This window comes from Lissotriton vulgaris, chromosome 11 (assembly GCF_964263255.1).
Source record: "Lissotriton vulgaris chromosome 11, aLisVul1.2, whole genome shotgun sequence".
NCBI lineage: Eukaryota > Metazoa > Chordata > Amphibia > Caudata > Salamandridae > Lissotriton > Lissotriton vulgaris.
Window position 1 is genome coordinate 352,771,394 of NC_141699.1, and position 17,409 is coordinate 352,788,802.

The 17,409-nt window shown below is 41.9% G+C and overlaps 1 protein-coding gene across 1 annotated transcript in view; it reads left to right on the plus strand.

The window, feature by feature from the left end:
* Window positions 1-17,409, plus strand: part of LOC147679761 (uncharacterized) — a 204,905-nt gene that overhangs the window by 47,399 nt on the left and 140,097 nt on the right. Inside the window, exon 4 of the mRNA XM_086942475.1 lies at window positions 8,177-8,371. Coding sequence (XP_086798601.1) covers window positions 8,177-8,371 — 195 coding nt within the window. The remainder of the gene's footprint in view (window positions 1-8,176; window positions 8,372-17,409) is intronic.

Consider the following 17,409-nt stretch of genomic DNA (forward strand, 5'->3'; position numbering starts at 1 on the left):
ACTACTGCTTCGATTTGAGCAATTTTTTGAGCTATCCAGAATGGAATTTGTTCATGTTTTGCAGTTAATTTACCTATGACTGAGTGTAACGTATGTGGTGTAATTTCTAGTGTATTCCCCTGGTGAGAGGTATGTTGTGGAATAACTATTGCAGGTTGGACTGTAAGAGTCCGTATGACATATTGGACCAATTGTCTGCAGATTTTGATTATCTCTTTGAATTGAGCTAGTAATGCTACATTTGACATGTGGTTAATGTCAGGATGTGATGTAAAGCCAGCTAAAACCGGCCCTGTTGCTCCTGATCTTCCTAGTGGACCGAGCCTGGTAATGTGATTTAAATGTTTTAGGGAGCCTTTAAACCAGAGCTGATGCTCCTGGTATGTGAGTGGAATTTCAATATCCTCGAAAGGAATGTATTACTCTGGTGGATCATCTTCTTTGTAGAAGTGAAACACTGGTATTACTGAATTTGCTTCAGGGAAGACTATCCATGAATAGAATACCTCCGTCTGGTGATATTCATGTGCCTCTATCATAAAAACTGCCCTACCACCTTTCAACGTTAGGCCATGTTTTATAAGTTTTATAGTGATGGCTTTCCTTAAGTTTGGAGGAATGACCAAAGCGTCCTTGTCGGTTTCTTAGAAACCTGTTAAGTTATGAGCTGCTGCGGCTTGGTCGCTTGTATCTCTACCGGTTTCAGTATTGTCGTCGCTATCCGGCATTTTGTTGACTGAAAGTTTGCAGAGCAAGTTTCAAAGGAACAAAGATAAGGTGCACAATATTTTGGAACACGGAATCCTTCAACGTTGAACAAACCAAAAAGCTAATACATAGTGTTTTTTTGTCCTACTCAGCTATGGCGGATATTATCCCTTACCCACTCCAGAAGTCTATTGGAGTTTTTATGTAAAAAGGGTCTCTGAGAAAAGCATGACTGAGTTACTCCTGTATCGAGCATTAAATGAGTGCCTTACCAAACCGTTGATATACAAAAAGGAGGGTCCCAGTGAACTGTTATACATTTATCAAATTTATTCACAATACCATTAAGTACATAACTACATCAAAGCGCATTGCTCATTAATCACAATGAGCTTACTCCACAGTACATTCGGAGACAATAATAGCAACATCTTCATCATAGTGCCCCAGGGAGAGGAAGGACTCTATAAATGTCACGTATAACTATGAAATGACCTAGGCACTCTAGCTTTTAAAATGTACTATTACGTCGGGAGTGATATATGGAGCTTGTTTCCATCTTACTGTGTTGGTAGAGTTTTGGTTTACCGACTGTCCTGTGTTGTTGTTTTTAGAAATATTTTTAGGAATATATTTAGAAGGTACATTCATGTAGTTCTCTTATTTTGATAGTGAAAATATGGTAATTAATTGCCCTGATTGGGACTCCATTTTTTCAGAGACTCGATGACCTTTGAAGCGTCTGTATGACAACGAAGCTGTCTGATTGATTGATCTTATGCTTTGGTCCATTATCTTGTGGCAATTATACATTCCACCCACCATGGTAAAATCATTTTGTGTTAATGATGATTTATGTTATGTTTGCATATTCTCTCCAAATTTGGTTGTGAGAGTACTAATATATAATTCAATTTACTTTCATAGAGGATTTAGTGTACCCTTGGGTATCACGTTTTTGTCCTGATGAAGACCCCAGAATAGTAATCCATTTAGATTCCCTGTCTAAATGGATGACTATTATGGATACTATCCATAATGGGTTGAATGAAGCTGACAGCAGTTATGCACAACTGGCCAAGTTTGGGCGCTGATATATATTTTTCAATTGAATGACTTTCACCCTCCTGTGTGTGAGGTGCGTCTCACTTGGTCCAAAATATGATCTTTAGGATAAACTGTTGTACTTAGTGAGGAACGCTGCTTTACCCTCTTGCATGAGAGGTGTGTGGCTGACCTAGAGACTGGGGGTATTGAATGGTGTATTTTCTAAATGACCCTTGTCTGTTTTTAACTTGCAAACATTGTAATTCTAATAATGAATATATAGATTGTCCTCAAAAGATGTATGATAATTTGTTATATCGTAGTTATTGTTATACTGCTATTAATTCATTAGGATGACACTAATTCCTCTTATACAGTTCTGTCTCATCTTTCTCAAAATATTTTTTCCAATAATTTTAAAATATTTTCCACCTATTTAAATAATTTACAAATATTTCCCATCTAGAGAGATGTGACATATATCCTCCTCTGGCCTTTTGCGTAGTCTTTCAACTATATTCATAGCCAGGGATTAGTCCTCTTTCTATAGCAACAGTCCCGATTTACCATCGCGCTTTTCCGGCGGTTGCTCTGGAAGTGATTGGTGCTTCAGTCGGATGTAAGTCCTCCTTCTATATCAGTAGCTTTGAACTACAATCGCGCTACTCCGGTGATTGACCCCGAGACGATTGGTGCGTTAGCAGACGTTTTGGATATATTCCTCGTGTAAGGTAGGACAGTCTTCAAAATATTGTTACCGGGTTCTTAGGCCATTTAATAATCACCTGGCTAACACGACCTTTTCTCCATAGGAGACGGTCGGTTTCGATCGGACTCATTGACAGCTGCTTATACCTCTGCATCATTTAATGAAAGATCCCCTCAAGATTAGGTACGTGTTGTGATGACATGCATTTAAACACAGGGTGTGTTTTATCATAAGCCGTTTAATTACTCACTCGCTTTCCCTTGCACTATTTTTCCCCCAAGGTCTCGAGGTGGTGCTTTTAATCGAGAATGGTCTATACTGTTTTAAGTACAGTTTGACAATCTGAAGGTACGAACATTACTATATCATGAGAACATGTTTATTGATTTATCGACTTCTGAAATGTGACCTCTCAATGAGAGCTCATATAATGACATACACACGATGTAGTATATGACAGTGCCGTTAGGGGCTATATACCCTGTTGATTGTGTCTTTTACCGGTTGTACTCGATCCTGTTGTGACGGTTGTTCAGGATTGTAATTGATTCTTAAATGACGCTTTCTACTGACAATCAAATGCTATAAATGTCACGTATAACTATGAAATGACCTATGCACTCTAGCTTTTGAAATGTACTATTACGTCTGGAGTGATATGTGGAGCTTGTTTCCATCTTACTGTGTTGGTAGAGTTTTGGTTTACCGACTGTCCTGTGTTGTTGTTTTTAGAAATATTTTTAGGAATATATTTAGAAGGTACATTCATGTAGTTCTCTTATTTTGATAGTGAAAATATGGTAATTAATTGCCCTGATTGGGACTCCATTTTTTCAGAGACTCAATGACCTTTGAAGCGTCTGTATGACAACAAAGCTGTCTGATTGATTGACCTTATGCTTTGGTCCATTATCTTGTGGCAAATATACATTCCACCCACCATGGTAAAATCCTTTTGTGTTCATTATGATTTATGTTATGTTTGCATATTCTCTCCAAATTTGGCTGTGAGAGTACTAATATATGATTCAATTTACTTTTATAGAAGATTTAGTGTACCCTTGGGTTTCACGTTTTTGTCCTGATGAAGACCCCAGTGTAAGGTGCCAACTACGCCTACATTTGTAGTTTTGGGGTCGAAACGTCGACGGCTACTTTCTCCAACATCAGTTGACGCCACCCCTATTTCGGATATTGAGTACCAGCGTCATATACATGATTACTGATGAACTTTTGGAAATTAGTTTTCCCATTTTTTGGCTCAGGGATCTGAAGCCAATTTATTTCTGTATGTTAAATTTGAAATAATTTGTGGTTACCCTAATTAATTATTTTTGCACATTCCTTTTCCCTTTTTACTACATCCTGCTACCCTTTCCTTCCTCTCCCTGGGGCACTATGATGAAGATGTTGCTATTATTGTCTCCGAATGTACTGTGGAGTAAGCTCATTGTGATTAATTAGCAATGCGCTTTAATGAAGTTATGTACTTAATGGTATTGTGAATAAATTCGATAAATGTATAACGGTTCACTGGGACCCTCCTTTTTGTATATCACGTAGCACCCAGTTCCCCAGTGACTTATTTGGGTAAAACCCCTCCTATATTTACTACCTTACCAAACCGTTGGGCGCCATGTAGTGTAGTTCCTATATTCCCAATAGGCTTTGCGCTTTTTAATAATATACACTATAGATTTGACATAGGACTGAGGTCAGTATGTCTCGATCGAGTATACTAAATTTAATTGTGAATGCCAGCTAGCTCAGACGTCACTAGAAACTTTCTCGAATAAACAAGAAGGGATTAGTTTCTGACAACCGCATAAACATGACAACTTTGTTTCCCTAAGAATCGAAACGTATCTTCAGAGTCGTGAAACAATAGATAACTATTTTACTCAGTCAATCGTGCATGCTTCGTTTCTACAGAGTTGCATAGCAAATAGAGACGGGCATTTCAATAAAAAATGGTTTATTGAACAGTCTTCTTTCTCATGCAAGAGAAGTGAACTGCTACAATCGTTAGACAGAATGCAAAGTAAATGCGTACAGAGTAAACAGTTATATAAAATAATACTGTAATAGCATTTTCTGTTTCTATGACCTATATAAAAAACATACATAAATAACACAGGCTAAAATACTCAACTTGTGATTCTAAAATATGCCTACCCCAGTGTACCTAACTTAGGTATAGTACGAGGGAAGAAGTAGGTGCTGTTTAGCTTAAGTTTAGTTTTGCCAAGAATCTGCCAAAGGTTTCTCTAGGTTCTAATCAGCTCCGTACCTTAGAATGAGAGAGGTTGGTATCTCTGTCTCGGGACACAATTTCCAACAAATGCTTTAAGCGCCTCGTTCAGCTTTAAGCGTCTTGTTCACAAAACTGTGAAGATAAAATCCCTGGAAGAAGACTAAGTAGCACTAACCAGGAGGACACACGGGTGGTTTGTGATCCAGAGCTACACCAGGCACCTACCACAGGAATACTTAGGCAATGGATTCTCAAGGACGTCGAAGGAATCCTTTCTGCAGTTGAGGATGGGGGTAATACCATCAAAGGAACATCTTCCCCCGTGGAGACGCTTGGAATTCAACACAAAGTCTCTGCGAAGACCCAAAGGAGGACGTTTTGCACCTGCTATACAGCTGCAAAGCCCTAGATAGTGAACGAAGGAGACAATTAACACAGCTTTGGAACCAAAGACATCTGTGAACCCGCCGACAAGCCCTGTTGGCAAGCTTTAAGGGGGACGGAATTCAATTAGCCTGTAGACTCGTTCGCTTTATGAAATCAGTATGTAAACACCGCTCTAAACCCAGCAGTTAGTCCATGAACTGGATAAACTCTGATTTGCTTTTGTACATATTTACATTTTGATATTTATTGACATTGCAAATCTTGAAACGTTTTTACATTGATGTTATTGTATTAAATTGACCAGTTTTATTTTCTTTTTCTATTTTATGTGCTTTGCAAAAGTACTCAACCATGTATTTTTAGACAAATTGCAAAGATTTTTATTAATCGTGCAATAAAGAATTTCTTTACTTTACTTACAATACTTCGCAAGGTGAGTCAGAAACACTGGAGCTGGATTTCTCTGCAAGAGGATGACAGCTTCTGGTCAGTACGTCAGCTGGAGAGTTGGCTTCCTTCGGCACTTGCTGTTGCGAGCTGCGTTGTGCAAGTAGGTAGTCCAACTGCACCAACCCACACCATGATTTGCCACAGCAAGTGAAGGTATATTTATACCTTGAAGGTGTTTAGGAATGCCAGTATTGACGTAAAGTCGGGCATATAAACGTCATGAATGAACCCCTAAGGAATAGATGTTCATGTATAATAATGAGTTCTTGGACAAATCAATATTTAAGCAAGGGGAAGTACCCAACGGCTTAAGAGTCTAGTTTTCCAAGAAATTGTTGTGACGTAGATGAACGGATGGAAGTAGCCATGCCTGTATTTGGGTAGTATGTGCTATGCCTAAATAAGGACCAGATTTCTATACCTATATAAGGGCAATGCGAATTGTACCTATATAAGGGCATGAATCGGGAAATTCATTCAGAATCTAAAACCGAACGCAACAGTCCATAATGTACACTCACTGCAAACCGTTGGTGGGATATCATTTCTTGCCATTGATATCTACCTGGCTTGCAGCCTACTGGTTTCAATTTCAGTAGGGATGCCTCAGTCTTGAGTTAATTAGTTTGCCATTAAATTGGCCACAACTCACTGAATGCTACAATAAACCACATGAGCAGAAAGTATGATGTTCACAATATATCTGCTTTCTATACTATCTTCCTATCTCTTCCTCTGGCTTGTCTTTGGTTTATTCTCTCTCTCTGCTCCTCTCTTACTTTAAAGTCTTAACCTGTGCTTTTTGTTTAATCTACTATCATCCAATATTTCTCAGTATCTTTCCCCATTTCCTTTCCTATGCTATCTCTGTCCGACTTTCTACGTTCCTTTTCTCTCATATAGTCACCATTTTCTCACTTCCCCCTCTATCTTATTTCTGGCCTTCCTCTTCCATTCTCTCTATTTCTATCTGTCTTTCAGAATGTACTTGCCCCTCGCTGTCTGCATATCTTCTTCATTGCAGCTTTGCAAACCTGCACTTTTTCATTTTTCACTTCAAGTTGGCTGCTCTGTGATATCCAGATGTGCCCAATCCAAGGCACCACTTGCATACCAGCTCCAGTTTCCATAAAGAGTGCCCTGGACTGCTCACTCGGCCACCTGTTGTCTCATTGGTGGGAATGGCGAGTTATGAGTTTGAGGAACAGCCTATTGCGGTATCCAAAATTTAAAAGGTCAGCTTCCCCCACTTTGTAATATCCATGCACATCACTAGCACATGCTCTATTCCCCCACCTCTAGTTTGTGATGAAAATGCTACTGTGAGTAGATCCTTTAAAGAAGACGTCTTCTCCCCCGTCCCTCAATTTAGTTTGGTTGGGTCCCATTATGCCTGCCCCCTTTTAGAGCTCTCAGAAGAAGAACAGGGAGGAGGTTGATCTTTATTCCGGTGGACTGGAGGAATGTAAAGTCAATAGATAAGTAACTAGTTCAATGATTTTGGCCAGTACACCGTCAGATGATAGCATGGTTTGTACTGTCGGAAGTCCAGTAGGGTTACCCGAATGGGTGACATTTTCAACTGTCATGAGTGACCTTTGAGGGTGCCCTTGTGGTTTTTTAGCTAACTTAAGTAAACATTTTTCTCTCCAATCTACTATTTGACAACATTTTTCAAGATTTTCTCAGGAGGAGAAACTCTCTTCTCTGCCCCAAAATCTCCTGCAGTAAGGCTGTTACTGATCGTGCTTGCTTGCTGCCATACAGTTGTGTGTGGTCTCCATGCAAGCAGCAGGTATGCCAGTTGTGGATTCAAACTATGCTAGCTCTGGAAGCGGGAACCGGCCTCCTAAGAAACGTTTAGGTACCTCCACTTATTTGTTTCAAAAATAAGCACTGCATGTACTACCTAACAAGGTGTAAGGGGTGTCATTTATCCTTGCATATCTAAGGGAACATGGCTTTCTTGACCATAGAGAAAGAAGGGCATCACAACATTCCTGTCCCTTGCTCTGGGCACCCTACACAAAGCCACACCTTACATATTCCCTCTATTGTTTATGGTCTTTTATTTTGCATAAAATTGTGGATTTAAAATGGAAATAAGAAGGTTGTAGCACATAGTTCCACATTTCTTCCTCAGTCTTGGATTCTTGCTTTGATGCACAGTCCTCTACCTTCCTCAAGCAAGCTTCTCTCGCAAAGTGGCATATCTCGAGTTAATTTTCATGCCTGACTTCAGGAACAGTGGAGCTTCAATCTCAAATTCTGAGGGTCATTTATGCATGAGGCAGAGACTGGAGGTTGGACTGCGGCCAATGTCACCTTGAGGTAATATTCATGTCTGTGTTCAGCCACTCTGGAGCTTGGATCTCACATTCTAGGGTCATTGTCCATAGGGTGGAAACTGGAGACTGGACTGCAGTCAATGCCACCATGAGGTAATATACCTGTCTGTCTTCAGCCACTCTGGAGCTTGAATCTCAAGCTCTATGGTCATATGTCCATGGGGTGGAGACTGGAGGTAGGGCTGGGGGCTAATGTCAGATATAGAGCTCTCATTGACTTGAGATTTGCTTCTCCAGATACACAGTTGACTGTGATCCTCATTTCCACTCCAGGATAGCATCATTAGGGAATGCCAGGAAGAATTGTCATTTGAACCAGAGCCCGGTGGTGATGCTGTGATGAAAGAGGGAATGATCAAAGGATGGAGCAGGAATGTAAAACAGACACTCATCAAAATAAAGAGAAAGGTCTCAGAAGTGACCAGTGGTGTAGCTCGTGATGTGGCAGCCGCTCAGCAAGACAACGAGGTAGAGGCTTTCCATTTTTTCTGTGCATTCTATTACATCAATCTAAGGCTCTGTGTATTCTGTCTTGTGTACTTATTGAATTTCATATCAATACTGTACTCTAGCATCCATCAACCTTCTGGATATGGCTTAAGTGGGATCCATGGAGCAATATGATCATGTTGCCTGATGAGACCAGATCCGTTGAGTGTATGCCAGTTAAGAATGTTGTAAAAGGAGGTAGCCTGGTTCCAGAATGAAATGTGGGCACACCAGTGAATTTGGAGAAACACTCCTGTATACTTCCAGTACTTATGTATGTGTGTGAAGTATGTGCATAACTTAAGCATGCCACAAAGATAGCCCCAGTGTGTTTCTTACAAGATGCAATTATAAAGTAATAGACAGTGGTGATTGTAAAGAGTAAGTAGCTAGTTTTTGAGTTTTTGTCTGAATCTAAGACAGTAATCCATTGTTACAGTTGGAAGAGTTCAACCTCTTGGTCGAAACATGATCTTTCAAAGTTTTTTGCACTGTCGGGATCTTGACATCTGTCGATTGCAGAGTGTAATTTGGTGACAAAGTTTAAATTTGAAGTTAAGGAATTAAACACTGTTGTATGGCTGGCATTTTGGTGTGTAATCAAGATGCTGATTTTTTTAGACTCCCTGGAGCAACAAATGATCCACCCTTTGAAGCTATACTGGAGGCTATTGGCATAATTCACTTGTTGGCAGAGGAGGAAGTACGTGCAAAAAAGGAGACTAAGGCAGTCACTACAAACATACCTTTTTCCTCGGATATAGTGCTGCCTCAGAGTTATTTTAGGTTTTGAGACAGAAGACTATGAGAAGGCCAATACTGGGAAAATGTCCATCCCTTAAGTATTTGGAGTAGGCATTAGTCTTTCAGGCAGTCAAACAGGGCTAGAAATACTAGTTGTCATTTGATCCTAGATGTTATAAGGATTTCACAATTAAGATATTGATATTTCCGTAGGAACAATCATTCAAGGGGCCAGCAAAGGTGTAACATCGGAAAGGTTATTTTTCTTACACATTTCTTGATAATCCTAAATGACAATAGCAAAAATCTGTAAATAAAGACACATAATAGCCATTCATGGTAATCCATATTGCCCAATCACCATCTTGGTCACTCAGGCTTCCCGAACTGTCTCAAACTTTCCTGAAGCATCTGTAGCTTTGATAGATCACCCATTCCTCATCAATACATCAATCGATATCCCTGATCCATTCTTTGATCATTAGTACCATGGGGCTACCCCATTTTCTGGCGATGTCCCTCTTTGCTGCAATAAGAACGTAATGGTACTTGATGGTACTTGATGATACTCCAGTATCTAGCTAGGTCTGTGATTCCCTGCATCTACTTTCCAATAGTTCCTCATTAGGGGACAGTCCCACAGTGTGCGAATGAAGGTGCCCTCTTCCAGCATTCCTGTATCTATTGCTTTTGGATCTTCCAGATATATATATATATATATATATATATATATATATATATATATATATATATATATATATATATATATATACATATATATATATATATATATATATATATATATATATATATATATATATATATATATATATATATATATATATATATATATTTGTTCCCTGGTGTAACATATATTTGTTCCCTGGTGTAACACGTCCTGTGCAGAATCCTGAGCTGAATCAGCCTGAATCTAACCATAAACAATACTTCTCTGGATAAGCTAAAGACCTCCTACCATATGACACCCTTCAGTGTGGATATGTCCTCATTCCATCTACTTCTCAGTTTCATCAGATCCTTACATGTGTTGTTCATTAACGTGATGTATGTCATGGAAACCACCTGCCCTTCAGTGCATAGTAGTGTCCAGCAGCATGTTCTTCTGTTATGTCTCTGTTGTCCGTTACATATGCTTCCAATGCTTACTTAAGTTGTGGATATCATAAAGTTTGGGATTCATGCAGGTAATGTTATTATTTTAAGGTGTTTGAATAAATGAATGATCCCATGCTATTTCAACCCTAAACATTGAATAGGATGACACTCTCTGCCTGTGCCTAGGTTTTCGCTGAGTGCTCCCATGCTAAATGTGTAGGGTGTGTGGGGGATTTCCATTTTCACATGATTAGGTGCTTGGCTAATAAATGGCCTAGGTAAAGAAACCACTCTGTGGTTCTATGTTTTTTCGTCATAACGGCATATTTCCCTGGTATGCAGCACTGGGCGCCCATACAGTGTTCGAGGCTTGTTTTGACCTTGTGCCAATATGAGTATAAAGGTGGGCAAATCCATAGCAAGGGTAAGATATAAAACTCAATGAGAATGCATCAGGGGCAAGCAGCATCTGTGCGTGGAAAATACGGGTTAATCTTGTGTGGGGTAAGGTATGCTCTATGGAGGATATAGTGTTGTATAAGGTAGAAGCGAGCATTCCATGGAATGCGAGTTGGGCTCTCCAAAGCTAACCTCTATTCCCTATCCGTGCATGGGTGGCCTGGATTTGCCTCCCAGTGGCAGCGTAGAGGGAGAAGTGATAGGGCCATGTGTGTGCACAGAAAATCAGTGAACCAGTGGGTCAGATGCATACCTGCACCCATGACGTGTAAGTATTATATGGTAAGATGCATCGGGCATTCTTGTTGCCCATCACCCCAGATGTTCCCCAGTACTCCTACCAGTGTGGTATACAGCAGTGGCTCCCCCGCTAAGGCAGAGGAGTGCCGCCCCACTTCTATGAAGCAGTGAAAGAAAGGAAACATAAAATGATAATACTTTCTGGTTATTATCATTTTATTTTTTCCTGCTGCAGCAGGTTCACAAGCAGAGCAGTGCTGTCCCGATGATAAAGGAGCAGGGGGAGGAGTGGCCCGCTCCAAGTGCACATGAATGTTCGGCGAGCCCTGTCGGGCTGGCCATACATTCATGCACTCTTTACATGCTTTCCACGCAGGCTACATTACAGGCTTCGTGAAAAACATGCCTATGCTCCCATTCCGTGGCTCGGCGCAGAACCACCGCTCAGACAAATCACAATGCTACACTGCAGCATTGTGATTGGCTAAGGAGTGCTTCCTCTTCTGGCCCCAGGGGAGAGCAGTGATTAAGACATGGAGGAGAGATGCGGCATCAGGTAAGTGATTTTTATTCATTTTTAAACCCTCTTACCCCCTTTCCTGCTCCCCGACCCTAATCCGTGCTGGCCGCCTCTGGAGTTCTAGAGAAGGAATTCACCAAGAGGCAGTCCCTCATCCTCTATCAGGGACCCCAGTGGTATGAGGCTGCCATCAGGGAACAGGTCTCCAAGTGTGTGGATGCCTGCAGCATGTCAAGTGATCAGTTCAGCCTGCAATGTAATCAGGCCTCTACGTGGCGTACTGAGTAATGCAAGTGCTTGCACATATGGGTGGTTATTTTTGGTGATAAAAAGGCAATGTTTATAGCAGCAGTAAGTGACCCTTAGAAGTGCAGGGCCATGCATCCGGGTTGGTTATCCAGGGGTGAAATAAATGAAGTAGAGCTGACTGGTCTCAGTCTGTTAGACAGTGGCAGTATCATTTAGATATGAGCCAGCCATCCATTGCGCTATCCACTGAATTTGGGAGGCCATATAATATTGCTCGAAGTTGGGAATTGCCAACCTTCCCTTATCTGTAGGTAGCTAGAGTTTCTGCAGCGCCACTCTGCAGCGTGTGTTGTGCCAGATCAGTGATCCCTTTTTTGCCTCTCAAGTGGGGTGAAAAAGGCTTCAAAATGTAGAGGTTACAATTGGTAAAGTAGTATAGGAACTGAGGTAGCATTATCATTTTAATAAGATCGATGCGACCTGCCACTGAGAGTGGGAAGTTTTGCCATAATCACACTTGAGTGCACACTCATGTCAGGGATCCAGTGGGATTCCCATCATATAAATCAGTAGGAAAATGATTGAGCTGAATACTTTAGGATCAAAACATGTTTGGCTGCCAAGGCAAATGAATACCATCTAGTGTGGATGCTGGGTCTGGTATCTCGGGATAGAATGGGAAGAGACAGGATTTGGTCCTGTTGACCTTCAGACCTAACAGGGCCCCAAATGATTTGAAAATTAAGGCTATGACCTACGGTATTGCTGCAAAATCCTTGAGGTATAACAGGAGGTTGTCAGCATAAAGTGATAATGAGTGTAGGCCATCGCCTAGTGGAATTTCCCAGGTGTGGCCACAGATGCGAAGTGCTAGAGCTTACCGTCCAATAGCTAGTGAAAAAAGGAGGGGGCAACCCTGGTGTGTGCCTCTGGCAACTGGAATGGGTTCAGAGATAAGGGCACCAGTCTTTACCTGTGCCATGGGAGAGAGTAAAGGAGTTTACCAGATAAGCGAATTGGAATCCAAGGCCATAGCACTGTAAAACTTCAAAAAAGAAGGATCATTCCAGGGAGTTAGAGTTAAATGTTTTCTCCAGATCCAGCACCATGCAGCCTGATGGGGGCCAGGGATCAGGGGCATGCTCAAGTATCCTGAAAAATCTATGCAAATTGAGTGAGGTACTGCGGGCTGGGACAAATCCTTTTGGTCCGGCTCTACCAATGTCGATACGAAAGGCACCAGACAGTCGGAAAGTATCTTGTCAAGAATCTTGTAGTCGGTGTTCAAGGGGACTAATGGTCTACAGAAACCTAGTGCAGTCAGGTCCCTGCCCGATTTGAAGAGAGATATAAGTATTGCGCCATGCAACGAAGCCGGCAAGCAGGAAAAATGGAGTGCGTTGTTATAGACTGCCAATAGGCGTGCCCCAGTAGTGGAGTGTATGCTTTCCAGAATTCGGTAGGCAGGCTTACCAGTGGGTAAGGGGGTTGTCAAGTACTGCCTTGTGCTTGAGCATCACTTGGGGAACAGTGATGCCAGTGAAGAATGTGTCAACGTCAGTTATAGTGGATGTGGTAATTGTTTGGTACAAACAGGAGTAATGGTTAGTCAGTTCCTCATGTATGTCACATTGTGTGCTGATGAGCTCCCCCGGGTCACATGCAGCTCCAGATTTGGATGACGGAGTTGCTCTTATCAGATGTGCTAAGCCAGCAATGATCCAAACTGTCAGCCCTGGTGGGTGTCCTGGCGGAGTGGGCTGCATAGTTGAGCAACCACGTTTTTCTATCGGGGAAGTGTGTTCCTGCTGTGCATGTGTCAGGTGAACCTCGGAGGGTGGGAACCTGTTGGGTGCAAATGATCGTGTTCAATTTTCATGATGCCTTTATCTAGTTGGTGCTTTATGTTCCAAGTGGTGCGAATACACAGTCCCCTTACACAGTCCCCTTATTATTACCTTAAAGGCATCCCATTTCATTCAACAGGATTTGGCAGTGTTGGTGTTAGTCTAGAAAATTTCAGTGATGGCAGTATCTAGGAAAGTGTAAAAGGGAGGTCTTCTAGATCTGTCGGTTGTAAACGCCACTTGGGTATGGGGGGGCCTCCATTTCCAGTCAAAATGCAGGAGTTGAGGGTTATGATCTCAGTGTGTGCGCCCCAGAAAATCGATATGTGTGATATGTGGGAGGAAGTCTGTGGAGCCAACAATGCGGTCAATGTAAACATGCAAATCATACAGGTAGGAGTAAAAGGAGTAGACCCTGGTAGAGGCATTGTGCAGCTCCAATCATCCACTAAATACCAGTGTCTGAACCATTCCGTGAGATACAGGGCATTCGTCAATGTGAATGTATTGGGGGAGGTAAGGAAACAAACAATCTAGGCCAAGCCTCAGGACACTGTTGAAGTCCTCTCCCCACAGCCATAGCAGACCACTCCAACAGGACATCAGACTATTTAGTTAAGAACTATGCCTGGTCCGTGTTAGGGACATAAATGCTTCCTGTTATCACTGGTTAACCATACAGTCAACCCTTGATCTGGACATATCGGTTGTCTGTGTCAATTCTATTAACTTTCGCCTGAAAGAGAACACTAGCCCTGATCCACATTAATTCTCCCTTTGCATATGTCATCAAATTGGTGAAGGACACCTGCCCTCACTAGCACCTTTTCCACTGTAATGACTTCCTCCAGGTCCTGTGTCTGAGCCTCAGTAAGGCAACCTGTTGGACAATCCGAGATGAACTCAGGGAGGTCACTATCATCACAGTTTAACCTGGATTTCTGGAAGAATTGGAAACAGTCTGCAAATTCCTCTGCTGCTGCCAGATCTTCCTCAATGGTCCGAGAGGTTTTATTTTTTGTATGGGTTGAAGGCACTTCCTTCTCCTCCTAAGCTAGGCTAAAAGCTTTCCCAATTTGTTTGGCCCATTTCATGGAGCAATCTTACCTTCCCAATATATCATGCACAGGGTCCTTTAGTCAGCAGTGCTTTATATTCCACTTTTTTGACCTGCAGTTGTCTAGATGTTAGGGTCTCGTGATGGGATACATGGTCCTCATCCGATTCCTGTATCTTCTTTAAAAGGTCTAAGCATTGTTTCTTCCCCTTTTGGTCCATACCCACAGCCTGGATATCAACAGGCCTCTTATCACTGGTTTGCATGCCTCCTACAGTGTTTTCTACAGTAGTAACCATCCATTCTTTTTCTTAAAATTAATGCCAAATTAATGCCTTAAAATGATGCACTCGTTGACAATAAGCATGTTTTACAGGGCAGGACCATATGGTAAGTAAAAGTACCCCGGGTATCCCCCATATCACAGACAGTGAGGATTTACCCATGTACTCACCTCATATAATTTAGTTGGATGATCATAACTCAGCGGAAGTATTGTAATTTGATTATTTCAAGGCACATAGATACAGCAAGGACCCATGGGGACATCTTCCCTCAGTAATCCTCCAAACGGCCTGTGTCCTGTGTCTTCTTATCTCAGAGCTAGTTGAGTGTATCTGGAGTATTGAGCATCAGTGAACAATAAAGTTGAGATATTCCTTTACGTTCCATTCCGCAAGTGTTAGGTGGGTCTTCAATGGGTTTTATTCCAGGAATGTATCCCTGCCTCACGAATGGGCATCTAAGACGTGGCCTAATTGGAAGTAAGTATAGAGGTGTTCTTGGGGCATGGGTAGGCTTTCACCAGTTGATCAAATGATTGCATGTGCTTGCCTTCCCATACGCCTCCCAGCTTGGAGATTCCTATATCTCAAGCACGAAAGCCACTGAGAGCTGCTGCATGTCAGAGCCACGCCCCCTACACAGTGGAGAGTCTGCTCTCGGAACCCCACACACAGCACCACCTAAGTGCCCTATACCAGGGACATGTTTGTCATGTGATCGATATGAATTATATAGTAAATTGAGGACCCTGTATTGTTAAAAACATTCTAGCTCTAGGCCACAGACTTATCGGCTCAGTCTGCGAATAACCAGTCATTTATAGGTATAGTTTGCTTAGCTAAATAATATAATCTAACACTAACCAGGCCCAACCCACCACCGTAAGGTGAGAAAACACATTTCCAAAAGATGATGATGATATGAGTTTTATATAGCGGGAACGTGACCCGAAGATATCAGTATCAGGGCGCTTTACATGAGCACCAGTTTTGTTACAGATGAACACATTCATTTTTGTTAGGCACGGGGAAATTAAGTGATTTGTACAGAATTACAGGAAGTTGAGCGTCCCTGCTGAGACCCGGTTCCCCAGCTTCGAGATCGACCCCTCTAGGGCGCACAGATACTCCAATGAGTGTTCTGGACATGTCCGCCTCCCCTTGAAAGGATACATTGGAGAACCCTTGAAACTATAAAGTGGAGGGTTGCAGGGACTGGAACATGGCACCTGGTACCATGTGTTGGTATTTCTGCAGCACATATATTAAAGGAGGGAGTGAAAAAGTTCTGAAAAATGCACCTTTACCAGCCACGCTGAGTGTCAGATGCCTGCATACTGTCATATCTCGTGTAATAGGGGTCACCAAGGGTGTCCATGTTTAGCTGCCAGGCTAATGGGGGCAGAGGCAATTTGTATGCCCAAAATTTGAAATATATTTATATTTCGCCAAGGTGGCAGCCCATCTAAGTCAGAACGGTCTTCTGTTATCAGCATATTGACTGTTTTCTGCCAGTTGACTGAGAGTCCGGAACCGTCCCCATATATGTCTAAGATACACATCAATCTGGGTAGTGAGTGTTTAGGGCTCAGAATGTGCACAAAAATATCATCTGCATATAGCGAGATTCTATCTTTCCTATCAGATCCTACATAGAAGCCACTGATCGAACCACACCATTCATCTAATGGTTTAGCAGTCAGTGTAAACAGAAGAGGTGAAAGGGGACACCCTTGTTGTGTATCTGTTTAGATTGGAACGGGAGCAGATAAAGCACCATTGACCCATCCAAGTTCCATGTATAAGACCCACACATATATTTGGAAAAGGCCAACAAGGTTCATCTAGGCCAGTAATTAGTACAGAGAAGAACAGTGCACAGGATCAAAACCCTTCTCGAAGTCAATTGCCTCCTCGTGGCAGAATTCCAGGAACGCTCCAGAGCGATGTTTAGTCATCACACGCAGTGGTGTCTAACAACTTTTGTTTTAGGATAAAAAAGAGTAGGTCCAGCTGATGTTGTGCTTTTGAGTCAGAACAGTGCACTTGTTACCATTCCATATCAATGATGGCACCCTCCGGTGTGTCAGCCTCTCTGGATTTCTTTTTTTGGGCCTACATCTGCTTATTTATTTATTTTATTTTGAAATTTTTGTATAGCGCGAACAAGATCTTTGCAGATAACAAAGCGCTTTACAAAGGCAAGGGGTAGGCCAGTGGTGGTGGTAGGGTGGGTACATGAGGGAGTATAGTTAGGAAGGAAGGTCATCAATGCAAGTAGTACAAATAAGAGGGAGAGCATGAACAATCAGGTAGGTCAATAATACAAGTAAAACACATGTACAGAGGGATCAAACAAGTAGTACAGATCGAAGCAGAGTCTTAAAAAATCAAAAGTAGTAGCTCAAGAGTATTTAGCCACGAGGGTAGCTTTTACTTCTTTCTTAAAACGAAGAGTAGAGGAGATGAGCCTGGTTTCAGGAGGGAGTGAGTTCCAGATC